The following is a 15,992-nucleotide window of genomic DNA, read 5'->3' as shown; positions in this document are numbered from 1 at the left end:
TATGCCCGGTGGAAAATGAACGGCGGCCCTGGTGAAAAATGGGTGACCAATACGTTTCCTGATGAAAACGAAACAATATGTAAAAGGGATTCACACATAGCATCAGGCGACTATCACCATCATGGAACGGTTACAGACAACAACATTAATTGTATACGTGAGCAATATTCGGTTAAAAAAATAATAAATTAGTCTTTACCTTCACCGAAGTTGATTGATCGTCTGAATCGTGATTAATGCATACGTTTCCTGATGGAAACAAACCAATCTCATTTGCATTTGTGGTTGTAATGCCCCGTTTACACTTCTGCTGGCTGCCAGCATGCTGGTGTCAGTGTACTGCCCTCTTAGGAAAAAACGTTCAACTGTGGTCCAATGATCCAAAGTATTAGACCAACGAAGGACCACCGTTGAACGTTTTTTTCCTCAGAGGGCAGTACACTGACACCAGCATGCTGGCAGTCAGCAGAAGTGTAAACGGGGCATAAGTGAGCTGCCCGAAAGCCTAATCGGATGAAAATTACTCAAATTTAGGTGATTTCTTGGTTTCGTGTACATGCGTGTACCCACGACTGAATGTTTCAAAGAAAAGCAAAAATCTTCATTACGCCATCTTGAATAACGGGAATAGTACGTATCTTTAAGTGGACGCCCGTAAATTTGCTGATTTTGCTGAATTTTTACATTTTCAAAACATCTGAAACAATGTAAGTTACTCACTAAATAGCTGTGCATTGTTTGCTCTATGCTTTATGACGTTTGTTTTCAAGGAATCGACGCCCTGGACGTGATAATCGTATGGACCGTGGTGGTCGTGGTGGCGGAGGCCCATCGGGATCAATGCGTCGCAATGACCGTGACGCTGGTAGAGGTGATAAACGTTTCGATCGTCAGGAGAAAAACGGAGAGAACCTGCAACCAATCCGTTGGGATCAGGAGAAATTGGAACCGTTTCAAAAGAATTTTTTTAATCCCGCCAGCTCTGTATTGGATCGATCACGAGCTGATGTAGGCCAGTATCTTGGCAAAAATGAGATTACCGTGATTGGGAAGAATATTCCCGGCCCGATATTGACCTTTGAAGAGAGTGGTTTTCCGAAATGTTTTCAGGACGAAATGAGCCATCAAGGATTTCAGGAACCAACTCCAATCCAAGGAATCGGTTGGTCAATTGCTACTAGTGGCAGGGATATGGTTGGTATAGCGAAAACTGGCAGCGGCAAAACTTTGGCCTACATCCTGCCTGCTTTGATCCATATAAGCAACCAGGGTAGACTTCTACGCGGCGATGGCCCGATTGCTTTGGTACTGGCTCCGACGCGTGAGCTCGCTCAGCAGATTCAGCAAGTTTGCAATGATTTCGGTCGTCGGATGAGTATTATGAACACTTGTATATTTGGGGGTGCTTCCAAGCATCCTCAAGCGGATGACTTGCGGCGTGGTGTTGAAATCGTGATCGCTACTCCGGGGCGATTGATTGATTTCCTTGAAAGTGGAACAACCAATCTACGGCGCACCACGTACTTGGTGCTGGACGAAGCCGATCGAATGTTGGACATGGGCTTCGAACCACAGATTAGAAAAATTATTTCACAGGTTCGTCCTGATCGGCAGGTTCTCATGTGGTCTGCTACTTGGCCGAAGGAAATTCGTAAGCTAGCAGAGGAATTTTTACGCGACTATATTCAAATCAACGTCGGTTCACTCAACTTGGCTGCAAACGAGAACATCTTGCAGATAATTGATTGCTGTCAGGAGTATGAAAAACAAGATCGATTGTTCAAGTTGTTGAGTCAACTGTCGCAGCAGGGTCATCTGAAATCGATCGTTTTCGTCGAAACCAAGCGTAAAGTTGATCAGATAGTTGGTGTCATCAAGCGAAACGGTTGGAGGTGCGATGGAATACATGGCGACAAAACTCAGAAGGACCGTGATTTCGTGCTTAATACGTTCCGCCGATCAAACAACGGAATTTTGGTGGCCACCGACGTGGCTTCACGCGGTTTAGGTGAGAACTTTCAATAGTGAACCTTTGTTCCAGATGACGTAAGAGTAGTTGAGGTATTAAAATGCAATCTATGGTTGAGTGTCAAGAACTGGCAGCATATTGCTGCGGGATAGGTAGCTGTTTCCTTTGACACGGACATACTCGACGCCGAGTGTGACTTTTTTCCCACCTTACTGTTCCATTCTCTATCATTCTGCACTGACAGTAGCAAAATTATAAGGTAGTCGGAATTCTTTTATGGGACGAAATCGGTCGTTCAGTGTGTCGTAAGCAGGACCAAACAAAAAAGCTACCCAGTCAATAGCGGTGAAGTCTTCGAAACGTAGTAGACACTGCCGGTGCAAACATATATTGAATATCCTTTTCGTGTTGGCTACTGGAAATTGGTTGAATCTATTTTCGCTGATATCAATCATTGGTTTTCAATGGATTGGCTCTACATTTTCCGAACACCTAGTCTCTCCAGTCAAGAAAGGTCGAAACGCATTGAAAAAATATCGATGCGATTCCACATTAACAAAATTTGCTGCCTCGCTGCCGTGTTGTTCCAGTATTCAAAATCGATCGCTCCAACTAGCTCAGAATCTTAGTATATAAGGATATCTGGCCAGCATCAACGAATAGCTGCTATCAACAATTGCTGTACGACTTATTTTCACTTTTCGTATTTCCTTTCTATTACAGCCTGCAATGAAAGCCGAATATCCTTCGTTGAAACCCCTTGTTCCTTACATTCTGAGCTGAAGCCTTTCGTACTTGATCCTAACAAAACTGAATCCGTTGTCTGACCATCGAGTTGGTAGTGAAAGCTTTGTTCGACAGAGACGCTTACCAACCCTTCGAATACTGGGGCAGTGATTATACAGCTACACACTGAATCCAGCGTCACTTAATTTGCGAGTGTTGTTCCTACTACAAAGCGCAGTTGTCTCATTCACACATACATCCAGAGTGTGCATGGGAATTGGACGGTACGATTGTTCGTCGTAAAATACAACATGTGAAACGCTTGCTCTTTCACGATGTTCAAAATGTATTCTAAGAAAGGATATGCATGTCAGCAAGTGGCAAGAATTGAACAGCAGGTAAGTTTGCTACAGTTTGTTTAGCTGCGGAACAGGAATGCGAAACCGGTAGGATAGGCTGACATGTACCTTTTTTAGAATCGCTTGGCATTTACTCTTCCCGTCAGCTTTTCTATCTAAACTTCGAACCTTGGCAATAAATGGTCAGTCGCATTGCTGAGTACGTATTCGTATGCAATGCGTGTTTTATGGCGAGGAAGAGCACATGCGGTTTATGCGTCTAGGTATCGGGAACACTGTACACTCGCCACGAAGTGACGTTGATTGTGCTTTGGAAGAGATGCGGAGAGAGATTGTTCGGACGGCATACGTTGGATTTGTTTATGGGAAAATTTTTGCTGGCTTTCTCGGAATGGAAAATCAATTCATTAAAAGGAGAGTACACTTTGGGGGCTATTTAATAAGTAGGGAAACGGTACCTCCATTCATCTCAGCGCCATTAGTCATCTCATATACGATAAAAATTAGTTAGTGTGAATTCTGCTGTCTCTGTTCGATAGATTGACATTAAGATGAGAGAAGGTACATTTGCGAGTTTTTGCATAGCTATAATTGCAGTATTGTACAATTGTCAAATTGTTTTTTGTACAGTACTACTTGTAAGTGCCGAAGCAAAGATATTTATCCAATTTATCACAGTTCATTGATTGAAAGTCGAGCAATCGGCAAAATAACATGACAACTCTACTGATGAGATGACTATTGGTACAATAGCCCTAATAGATTTTCCTACTACGATCGATTTGGTAGGGTATGTTCGGCAAATATCAACGTCTAAGAGAAGCGAAAGTTATGGAATGTGCAGATATAAAGGTATTCGGGAAAGTCTTTTCCAAGCTAAGAACTAAAGTTAGACTGATCGCAAGGATATCATGCCCATTCGTACACATACACATGGCAAGTTTCATAATTTGCTTAATTATTTATTATCAACAGACACAAAATGTTCCTAATAATAATTTCTAACGAAATGCAAAACAAATTTCAAGCACCCTACTTCGTGTGAGATTGAAGTCAAATCCTAATGATACACGATTGAATGATCTCTGCAAACCAATAATAGCATTATTAGGACGGTAGTTAGTTCGTCGTAAATTAAGTCGATGAAATGCACTGTTGTAAAGAGCACGGGGCCGTACGTTGACATTAATTTCGCAGAACAAAGCAGGGCAGTCGATCTTAGCATTCAAAACATTTACTTTTAATTAAGCACGTACAACATCTCGTAGAAATTGAAGTGTATCGAGACCAATTAGTAACCCGCGACTTTCGTAGCTTGAGGATTGTCCCACAGTCAGAGCTGCAAATTGTCAGTCATGTGAAATGACCTTGACAGACTGACTAAAATCATCCTCAACTATAATCGGTACGATCAAAGTGTCAGACAAATGAGATACTATGATTTATGACCAAATAGAAGTATAACCAGTCAAAGACATGACTTTTTTGTTTTCTCTCACATTCTCCTATTCCCTGTTGAAGTAAAAAATTCCATTAGAGTACTAACATAAACATAAATTGAAAAAGTTCGTTGTTCCTTGCAAAAAGTCATCGGACTTCGGAGTTTATTGGTGTAAATGAATTTAATTCAATGTTTATGCTCACATCGTAATCAAGCAGTGACAGGATAATATCAATCGCATCGCCAATCAATGAGCGTCCTGGTGAGTTTAATATCAAGAGAATTTAATTTATGACATATCGGCTCTCAGACACTCAATATATGATGATTGGTAGAGCCTGGTTGGCAGCAGTCCAGTGACTTAAGCTTTTGTCGTGCAAAGTTGCTATTTGATAGTGATATTTAGCAGCTCTGCTCACAGTAAGCACCGAAGAATGGAGCGAATTAATCTGCGTTGTGTCGATTCGATTCTATGAGCACCGTTTAGGTAGTGAGGATTGCAAACAACAGTACAGTACTCCAGGATTGAACGAACAAGTGAGCAGTACACCGGTTTTTAACAAGTATAACACATGGGCCGAAAAGTCCCGGCCTAATAAAGAGAACACGATTTTTTGGTTCAAAATTAACTTTATTCATCAACGTAATCTCCATCAAGAGTAACGCAATCAGTTTCAGCGATAACCTTTTCATTCGCGCGATTTCTTATCGGCGAGCATTTTTTTCAGTTCTGCGTACAGCCAGTAGTCGCTGGGAACAAATCTGGCGAATAGGGTGGATGTAGGAGTAATGTTTTGATTGACTAGTGACACGGTGCGTTGTCTTGATGAAACAATTTTTTTTCTTTGTCATATGCCGTCGTTTCTGTGCAATTTCAATCTTCAAACGTTCTAATAACGCTATATAATATTCACTGTTAATAGTATTTTTTTTCTTAATATAGTCGATAAATATTACAGCACGCATATCCCAAAATACCGAGGCCATAACCTATCCAGCTGATTGCTGTGCTTTCGGGCGCTTCGAACGAGGTTCACCAGTTTCTGTCCATTCAGATGACGATCGTTTTGATTCCGGTTTGAAGTGATGAATCCACGTTTCATCCATTGTCACATATCGACTCAAAAATTCCGGTTTGTTACGTTCAAATATGGCTAAACACTGCTCGGAATCATCAACACGTTCTCGTTTTTGGTCAACATGAAGCAAACGCGGCACCCACTCATAGTCAAATGCTCAAACAATATAAATCCGACACGTTCTTTTGGTATCTTTGCGATGTCAGCCAACTCACGCAACTTCACTTTTCGGTTATTCAAAATGATTTTGTGGATTTTATTATGGTTTCTGGTGTTACAGCCTCATTAGAGCGTCCACTGTGTTCTGCATGATCGGTGTCTCTACGACCACGTTTGAAGTCAGCAAACCAACATTTTATTGTTGTTTCTGATGAAGCAGAGTTTCCATAACATTTTTCAAGCCATTGCTTTGTTTGAACGGTATTTATCCCATTAAGAAGCAGTGTAAAATTAAAACACGAAATTGTTTTTGATCCATTGTTCTGAAAATAACAAAAGTAGGCTCACTCTTAGCACAATAACTCACAAACTAATGAATAACTACTAAACTAATCATCATTTTTTTCATCAAAGAATGCCAGGGCCTAGATTTATCTAGAAGCCAACTGCTTTTCTATGCATTAGCATTAGTGTTATGTATCCCCATTTTTGCCTTTATCATATAGAAAGGTTATGCAATCACTGTGAAAACCGACTTTTGAACCGAGGCCCGGAGGGCCGAGTGTCATATACCATTCGACTCAGTTCGTCGAGTACGCAAAATGTCTGTGTGTATATATGTGTGTGTGTGTTGGATCCGACTTCCGGTTCCGGAATTATGGGGTAAAATGTGAAAAAAAATTGTGAAAATAAGTGCACTAACTTTTCTCAGAGATGGCTGAACCGATTTTCACAAATCTAGGTTCAAATGAAAGGTCTTGAAGTCCAATAAAAAATTCCTGAATATTATTTGGATCCGACTTCCGATTCGGGAGTTATGGGGTAAAATGTGCAAAAAAAAAAAAAGAAAATATGTGTTCTAACTTTTCTCATAGATGGCTGAACCGATTTTCACAAATTTAGATTCAAATGAAAGGTCTTGTGGTCCCTTAAAAAATCCTGAATATTATTTGGATCCGACTTCCGGTTCCGGAATTATGGAGTAAAATGTGCAAAAAATTGTGAAAATAAGTGCACTAACTTTTCTCAAAGATGGCTGAACCGATTTTCACAAACTTAGATTCAAATGAAAGGTCTTGTGGTCCCATACAAAATTCCTGAATATTATTTGGATCCGACTTCCGGATCCGGAAATATAGAGTAAAGTGGGTTAAAATTGTATACCATCACTGAAAATGGGGAAAAACCTTAAATAATTTTCTAAATCGACCTCAAATCTTTTCCAATTGATAGTTTTTATCAGTAGACGGTCAAACAAACCGATTTCGGTTATTCTTTCAAGAATCGCAGTATTATATATGATAGTATGATTGATATGAGAAAAGCATCATTACACCACTAGGTGGATTAAAACAGGTTTTTGATTTTCTTTCACCAGCTTTTGGTTAGATGAAAATAGCACCCATGTTGTACAGAGTCTGGAAATATCTCTACTGCATTTATTTCCGCAATTTCAAAATCTTTTAAGATATTGGAAAGATTTATAGTGCATACTCAAGTTTTGGCGAAAGTTCTTCGGCGAAGAATGATTTATACTGTCAAGAATTACAATACAAGATTGAGCTTATCTGCCTCAATTTAAAATAGTTCTATCATCTGTCGACCTTCATTAAAATGCAGTCTTGGTATTACATTCCTTTTGTGGAATTTAACCTTTCTGTTCTACAGACTTCGCAGCCGATTCTTAGCATTCAAAACCATTGCATGGCTAGCACTTAAATTTTTTTTCGTGAATGTCGGATCGATGTAATAATCAAAGGAATCTACTGTGTCATTCACCCCAATTCTGTATTCCGTTCGAAACGGATTGTTTCGATCGAATACGAAATTTTGCATTCTGTAGCTCGATCGAGTTCGAGTCTCCATACAAAAGCATCACTCGATCGATTTACAGAATGCAAAATTTTACATTCGTTCAACAAAATCCGATTCGATCGAAATACAGAATAGGGGTGATTGTCTCTGACATAATCTTCAGTAGATAAAAATGCATTTTAGTAAAACATTCTGTGCCAAAAATGTATTGATCGCTAATTTTTCAAAATAATAGTCATTAATATTGTTGAACGATATATTTGTTGGCATGTAATTTGTGTTAAGATGTTCCTGTTACCGTTCCTGGAAGTTGACTTGTGGTGGTTTCATTTTAACAAAGCTTTCTTGTCATCCTTCCATTATATCACGTCGTTTTCTTGCAGATAGGAAAAAATCACACGAAATTTGTGACAGTTTTGGTGTATTTTATAATACATATATTTTGTAATAATATCTTACCAAAGATGAAAGACGTATAAGAGAGAGAGAGAGTTGGTGTAAGAGTGTGTGCACTTTTTCTCAGCGAGTGCCGAGTCATTCGAAATTACTTTTCAAAGTAAATGTTGATGGATGGCTTATTGGCCGTTCTCAAAAAAAGGCGTGATATTAACTAATTAAGATATCCAGCTCTCACATTTCTCGAACAAATCATTGGCAACATCTTTCTTTGCGAGCATAGCGCCATCAGGCGAGTGCGCATCGAATCTCGTACATAGAAGTAGAGGAGAGAAATGTCAAATTTGTGCGCGCCAAGATAGCATGACATTAAATGTTAAATGTGATGTCGTGCAATGGCGTTGATGAACTGAAGATTGATTTCGCTCCGTCTGGTAAAACTCAATTTTTTATGGAATGGTTAAACCGATTTGGGCTAAATAGGGCTTATTTTAAAGCTACAGTACAGATCAAGTTAAAATTGATTAAGGCGAACACTTCCGGTTCCGGAAGGTATCGAATACATCATAACCTACATATAAGACGTTCACCCTCATTCTTGTTTAAGTCCGTATCGGCAATACGACGAACGGGTACTTTCGAACGAATACGAATAAGCTATTCTTGTTTTCACTCGAATGAACTCGAACGCGACTTGTTTGCCACAAAATATTCAAATATCAGTAACCTTCTTCAAATAAATGCTAAGCCTTGATGAAATCAGTACAATTCTTGTGATTAAACATATGCGAAACGCTAGAATGTAGGCCAGTTTAGCTTCAAACGGTACGTATATTCGAACATCATGTGATGTGATGTGATGTGAAGTGAAGCCACCATTAGTTCAAGGACTTGCCAGAGGATGCGGGTAGACTTACAGTAGCCCCGATATGACTCATCCATTCTTCTTCTTGCTATAGCTGTTACCGAAAAGCGAACAAAAAGGGTTGGGCGGATATGTAAGTAGAATCACTTACTCGTATTCCGCGGGAACAAAAGATGCTCTTCCAACCATAATATCCAATGCATGGATAAAGCATATCGCTATACATGCCTGATGGTTTGTTTGAGAAGGGCGCGTCAGACTCATTTCAAGTCTTCAGAAGGAAACAAGTTTCCTTCAAGTGACTTGGGCTGGCTATCCACAATCCCTCGTCCAGTCATCAATTCGTCCGATGCCCTGTTGCTCCCTCCCCTTTACGCACCCGTGCAAAATGTTTTATATTGATAAATACAATGAAACATAGTGCAATGAAATTAATATAACATAAAATGATATAATAGATTACAAAATAATATAATATAACTTAATATAATATAATATATTATAATTTAATATAATATAATACAATGTCATACAATTTAATATAATATATTATAAAACAATATATAAAATAACAGTTAATGTAGAGTGTCAGTTATGCTCTTCTATCTTCGCAATACTGCAGGAAGTAGAATGTTTCTCTTCTAATAACAAAAATAATATCAACATCTATAAAAATCATATATGTTATTACTATTGATGATAAATTAATAATAATAACAATAAATATAATAATGGAAATAATAAAAAACAATATAATATAGTACAATGAAATATATAATAAATAATAGAATGAATAAAATTATATGTTGCGATATGCTATATTATATTACTTGAATTTATATGTAATTTCTCATCCTCTCATTCTGCCATCAACGCATTCCATCGATCAATTGTCACCACAGACACACATGTAGGCATGAAACAGGAACCAGTAAGGACCAAGCTCACCTTGTGACGACCTTGATATTTAGTTAAAAGATTACTTTAAAAATGATAATTCATAAGGAAAACAGATTTATATTTTGCGCAGAGGTACGTAGTACTACTCATAATAAACCCTATAAAATAATATAATTTAATATAATACAACATAATGCAATACATTCGATCGAAAAATCAATACGTCGTTATTCAGAATAAGGGCGTTAGGTACCGTAGTCGTATTTCTCGTCATCATCGAATAGTCCAATATGCCATGTCCGAATTGCTCTCTCCGTTTCTCTCGTTGACCGTAAAATCTATGATTATGTTTACGGACTAATATAAATTTCAACAGCAACATTAACATATTGGATTGACGTAGTTCCTTGCGCGAAATTCGACCATAACACGGTGGTACAGCTAGACCACGCTATTGACTGATCTTTATGAAGCGGATTTGTTTGAACTTATTTTCAAAATCTATAGCTACAACATTTCATCCTGCAGGGAAGGTACTGAATCCTATCTGTTTCGCTTCCTGTGATTAATATAACGCTGAAGTGGTCTCTTTATTAATCTACTTATTTAATTTTCGGAATGAATAGATGTTGACGATGTCAAGTTTGTCATCAATTATGATTTTCCGAATAATTCGGAAGACTATATTCATCGCATCGGAAGAACTGGGCGTTCTACTAACAAAGGTACGGCCTACACGTTCTTCACGCCGGCCAATAGTGCCAAGGCCAATGATCTGATTAATGTTCTAAAAGAAGCCAACCAAGTGAGTATGGAAAATAATATCATCATGCACAGAATATAAAATTTTTAATTAAAATTTTAGTTTGTTAATCCTGAACTCGAAGAATATGCTCGCCATGGAGGTGGAGGTCGCAACCGTGGTTTCGGTCGTGGACGTGGCGGTGGTGGTCGCAGTGGAGGCGGAGGTGGCCGTGATCGCGATCGTAACATGAGGAACGATGGAAAGGGCAGACGAAACGATGATTTCCGTAGTGGTGTAGGAGATGATCGTGGAGCGAAGTTGGCACGTCGTGATGATTACGGTGGAAATCGTAATGATTATGGCTCTAAAACTGGTAGTAGCTACGGAGGTGGTGCAAGCAGAGATTCTGGATTTAAATCCGGAGGTTACAGTGGTGGAGGTGGTAGTTTTGGAAGTTCTTCCGGTGGCTTTGGAGGAAGTAGCTCTCGCAACGAACCGAAACCTAGCGGAGGATACGGTAGCGGAGCCGATAAATCTGGTGGATTTGGGAAACCTTCTGAAAAAGCAGGAGGATATGGCTCTGATTCCAGATCTAGCGGCTTTAGCAGCGCACCTCGCACGCAGAATGGAACGAGCGGTGGCTTCGTTGGTGGCAGTTTAGCTTACAACAGCGATGAAAAACGTCTAGGAAGTGTTGCAACTACTCCAAATTTCAGCAAACCTCCACCATCGTTTACTGCACCGGTTGGAGGGTTTAGCGCACCGCCCCCTGTTCGTCGTCCGGAAGAGAGATCGCGTCCGACTTTATCGAGCACCGTTGGAAGCTCGTTCGGATCTCTCAGTGGTTTTAATACGACTAACCCGACTAGCACTTATCCGGTGCAAACCAATCAAAGTAGATCGTATGGGGTGCGCGGAAGTATTCCATCAGTGGTTGGGGGTGGTATCTAAAAGTAATATTAAAAATACTACATTTTACTTTGATAATCCGTTAGCCTAAGTAATATATCTATTCAGATGTGCATCTATTTCAAACACACTCGTTCCAATCTATACTATATTAAGCAGGACAATTTTTGGCCGAATGTTCACATTAATTTTATGCTTTATGAACACCATACGACCATATGGTGTAATTACTAGATAATAATATTTGCCACTGACGAAGATGTGTAGATCAAGTTTTGTTCAGTATAAGACAAATCATTTCTTTAATACTATATATAATTAATAAAATAAACTCGTAAATTCGTGTTTCAAATGTACCTGTAGTTATATTTTATTGAAAAAATATTCATACTTTGTTGTCTGTTTGTCCGAATGATAAGAACGATAACATTTCCTACAAAGATGTTGGGAGAAACTGAATATTTGAACAAATCTCATTTTTCGCTTTTACTTGGTTCTGAAACAGTTAGTGTACCGAGGCCCGGAGGGCCGAGTGTTATATACCATTCGACTCAGTTCGTCGAGTACGCAAAATGTCTGTGTGTGTATATATGTGTATGTATGTGCGTATGTGTGTATGTAACGTTTTTTTGCACTTTTCTCGGAGATGGCTGAACCGATTTTCACAAACTTAGATTCAAATGAAAGGTCTTGTAGACCCATACCAAACTCCTGAATATTATTTGGAACCGAATTCCGGTTCCGGAGTTATGGGGTAAAATGTGCAAAAAATGAAAATATGTGTTCTAACTTTTCTCATAGATGGCGCGACCAATTTTCACAAACTTAGGTTTAAATGAAAGGTTCTGTGGTCCCATAAGTAATTCCTGAATTTCATCCGTATCCGGAAATACCTATAGGGTAAAGTGCACACTTAAAACCATTTCTTGAGCTCGGCATAATAAAATGCCGAAACTGATCAGCAACACGTAAATTTGCTGATTGCTCAGTAATCAATACGCATGTTTCTGAACTTCGTTAAATGCATTCACTGATATTTCGGTAAAATGTTTCATTTTGCCGAAATTTGGCATAATTGCTTGCTGAATTTATCAGTAAACAACAGATATGCCGACATCAGCAGAGATGTTTGCTGAGATTTCGGAATATGCGCTAGCAGCTGCCGAGAATCAGCACGACAGGTGTCATTTATTGCTGCGTTACATTTTCGCTTCGCATTGTGCGATTATTTTCTAATGAAATCCTCGAGTGAAAAAATGGATAATCTTCGAAGAAGCGTGGAACCACTTGCAAGTAAAAATATTGAATAAATATAGTGACATGTTTCGCTTTATAAAAAGCGACTTTATCAGAGCACTCGCGATTATAAGGGAAAAGCACCCAACACGGGGCTCAAAGCGTCCTCGAGACAAAACTTTGGGGGATATGCGAAAAAATAATCCAATGCATGGAATAATTCAATAGATCAAAGTAAGTTTATTTTTTGAACAATACCGTATATGTCTCATTAAATATTGAACATTTTTGTAAGCCAAAAATCAATATATATTCTTATTTTCATATGTCCAACTCGACTGAAGGTGATTGCATCTGGAAACGCCGCTTTTTTTTTATGCTACATGTTTTCAGGTAGAGGTTTTAAGCACTACTGGCAACAAATTTGTAAGCCTCCTTTAAGTGTTAATAAAATTTTTGATCCTGAATGGCGTGTTTATAATGTTGAGAAATTACAAACAAAATTAATTGACTAGCTTTTAAAATACTGATGATTCGGTAATTTATTTTTTTCATTTTTTCGTTTTGTTGGATTGCCGAATATTCAGTGAACGTTCCACTGAGCAAACAGTAAATCTTATGCTGACGATTTCGGCAATATTTGACGTTTGTCAAATTTGAGGGTGCCGAGACGCTCAGTAATTTTATTTTTGCCGAGATGATTGCTGATTACTCGGCTGTGCAAATCTCGGCATTTTTTTGCCGAGACTCAGCTAAAAAATTTAAGTGTGTGTGTTAAAATTTTTTTACCATCACTGAAAAGGGCGAAAACCGTAAAAAGTTTTCTAAATCGACCTCAAATCTTCTCCAATTGATTGTTTTTATCAGTAGACGGTCAAACAAAACGATTTCGGTTATTGTTTTGGGAATCGAAGAAAATTATTTTGAAGAATACCACAGTATTATATATGATAGTATGATTGATATGAGAAAGGCATTATTACACCACTAGGTGGATTAAAACAGGTTTTTCTAAGAGGGTTTGTATGGAAAAATCGAACTCGATCGAACTACAGAATGCAGAATTTCGCATCCGATTGACATAATCTGATTCGAACGAAATTCAGAATCGGGGTGTATAAAACTTTAGCCGAAATTACCCAAATTCGACAAATTTCAATCGAATTTCATAAACTTTTCATCATTTAATCATTACAGAGAATGATGAAAAATTTATGAAATCCAATTGAAACGTTTTCAAATTTCGGTTATTTCGGCTAAAGTTTGATAATTTTGAGACTCCTTTTCAGATTCTTTATGAAATTTTGTTCCAAATGCTATTTTTCAATTCTAGAATCATCCCGTGGAATGGAACAGTAACCGTTTAAATATTTCAAAAACTAATTACATTTCAAAATTCTAAGAATACTCAGTTGTGATAAAATTAATTGCAAAAACTTAAGTGTTTCTAGTTTTTTGAAATTCTGTCTGGTTTGTGAATGAAGGATTTAATGCACGACGCGCGCATTCCGCTGCATTACACCTCTAATGAATAGATATAAAAAAAAGTTCACGGACATTGCACTTCGTTGCAAAACAAAAAGTGTTCTGTAAATAGCAGAAACTTTACGTCTGCTTAGCGGTTCAAATTGAACTGCCGAGTTTAGCACTAAGCAGTTCAATTTGAACTGCTCTGCACTGATGAGTCAAAGACGAAACGTAAAAATAATGAAAACGGTTATGTGCCCTAGCACAAAATTTGGCTAACCCCTAAATGAAGTTCACGTAGATTTTGTTTTGTATTTTCAAGTAGCCAATAGTACACTTTCTTCATTTTCAAGATCTCAAAAAATCTGCGTGCACTTTTAAGCAGCAAGAAAGTGGTATGTTCCTATGATTAGTTATGGCGTTTTCGTTTTTAATTTGCACTACACCGGTGCAGTGCTACACTGAGGCATGAATAAACGAACAAAAATGACGAAAACATAAACAGTAACCATTGACTACAGTAAACGATTCCATTGCACAGAGCTACACCAAACTTTTAATGAGTGCTACACCAGTGGTATCGGGGCAGAAAAAGTGTAGCACTGGTGTAGTGCAATTGGTAAAAACGAACGGTTTAGGTGCAGCTTTCGCTACACCGGTGTAGTGCAATTTAAAAACGAAAACGACATTAGTTAGTCTCATTAGTTGAATCACCACATTATTTTGATGGTTATTTGACTTACAATCAATGTTATCGTAGTGAATATTTTAGGTTTCTGTCAGAGTGAAAGCGTCACGCGAAACGTCGAGGCACGCGTGCGAGCTAGTTGCATTTGAACAAAGCAAACCTGTCAGAGTTAATCCCAGTAAATCCGAACATCGGACGCATCGTGCACGAAAGCTTTTGATTGCGTTTTGAGCTTACATAGTGCATCGGTAGAACAAAAGAATGAAGATATACCAAAGCAGAGAGCGGATGTGTGATACTCGGGGGATGGAATATATCGGGGTTGGATTTCAAACCCCGAATTTAGGGCCAGAGTTTTTCTGGGCCTAACATGCGAATTATCTTAAGGTTAAAGCCTGTATGATCGAAACAAATGTTTAACCATCTTTCTCACCCTATCGGGAAGACGTCGGCTCGAAAATGTCTTGTTTGATATTCCTTCGCTCTGTTTCTCTAGCGATACATAATGTAAACATAAAGCTTTTTTAGGTCGACGCGATTGATGCAAATGGTGCAGAATTGTCCGATGACGGGCCGATCGAAGCGCTACGATCGGCCCCATATCGTGCTCAATCGGTCCGATAATCGGGCCGATGATCGGACTTATGCGGGTCGACAAATTTCACTGGGATGCGATGCGAAAACAGTATATCGCATTGAATCGCTTCGCTTCGGTCCGCGTTCCGCGCTCACTCTGACAGCAACCGACACGCTTTGTGTGACGCTGTCACTCTGACAGCAACCTAATTAGGTTTTGCACGAACATGCCATAACCTCACAAAATGAACAGAATGAACTTACTTTGACAGTCGACGTGTACTTGTTTACAGTTTAAAAGTTCATCAGAAGTTAATCGTTCGAATGTAAAAATTGCAAGTCACCTCACACTCAACAGATTTATACATATATCGCTCCTTGATGCTGGAAACACATACAGGTCAATCTTTTTTAGTTATTTTCACTGTGGAATTCGTTTTTAACAGGAACTTTTTCGTCATTTTTCAATTTTTACCTTGCAGTCACAAAACAAAACAAGTACACGGCAACTGTCAAAGATGAACTTGATTCATCGGCAGTTCATTTGTGTCGTCATCGTGCAAAACCTAATAGGTTCTAAGAAGTGAAAATCAAAATGAATGTGCATTTTCGTTCATTAGCGGATACTACCCTCTCAGCAGGCCGTTCAATTTTGTTGGTTT

General features: G+C 38.6%; 1 protein-coding gene across 1 annotated transcript; it reads left to right on the top strand.

The window, feature by feature from the left end:
* Positions 1 to 572: 572 nt before the first annotated feature.
* Positions 573 to 11,719, top strand: LOC131434608 (uncharacterized). The gene is made up of 4 exons (XM_058601491.1): positions 573 to 707; positions 771 to 2,008; positions 10,336 to 10,514; positions 10,575 to 11,719. Coding segments are annotated over exons 1-4 (2,250 nt in total). The 5' UTR covers positions 573 to 705; the 3' UTR covers positions 11,406 to 11,719.
* The last annotated feature ends 4,273 nt before the right edge of the window (positions 11,720 to 15,992 follow it).

Source organism: Malaya genurostris, chromosome 3 (assembly GCF_030247185.1).
Source record: "Malaya genurostris strain Urasoe2022 chromosome 3, Malgen_1.1, whole genome shotgun sequence".
NCBI classification, from domain to species: Eukaryota; Metazoa; Arthropoda; class Insecta; order Diptera; family Culicidae; genus Malaya; species Malaya genurostris.
The sequence above is the reverse complement of the archived record's forward strand: the minus strand, read 5'-3'. Positions and strand labels throughout refer to the sequence as shown.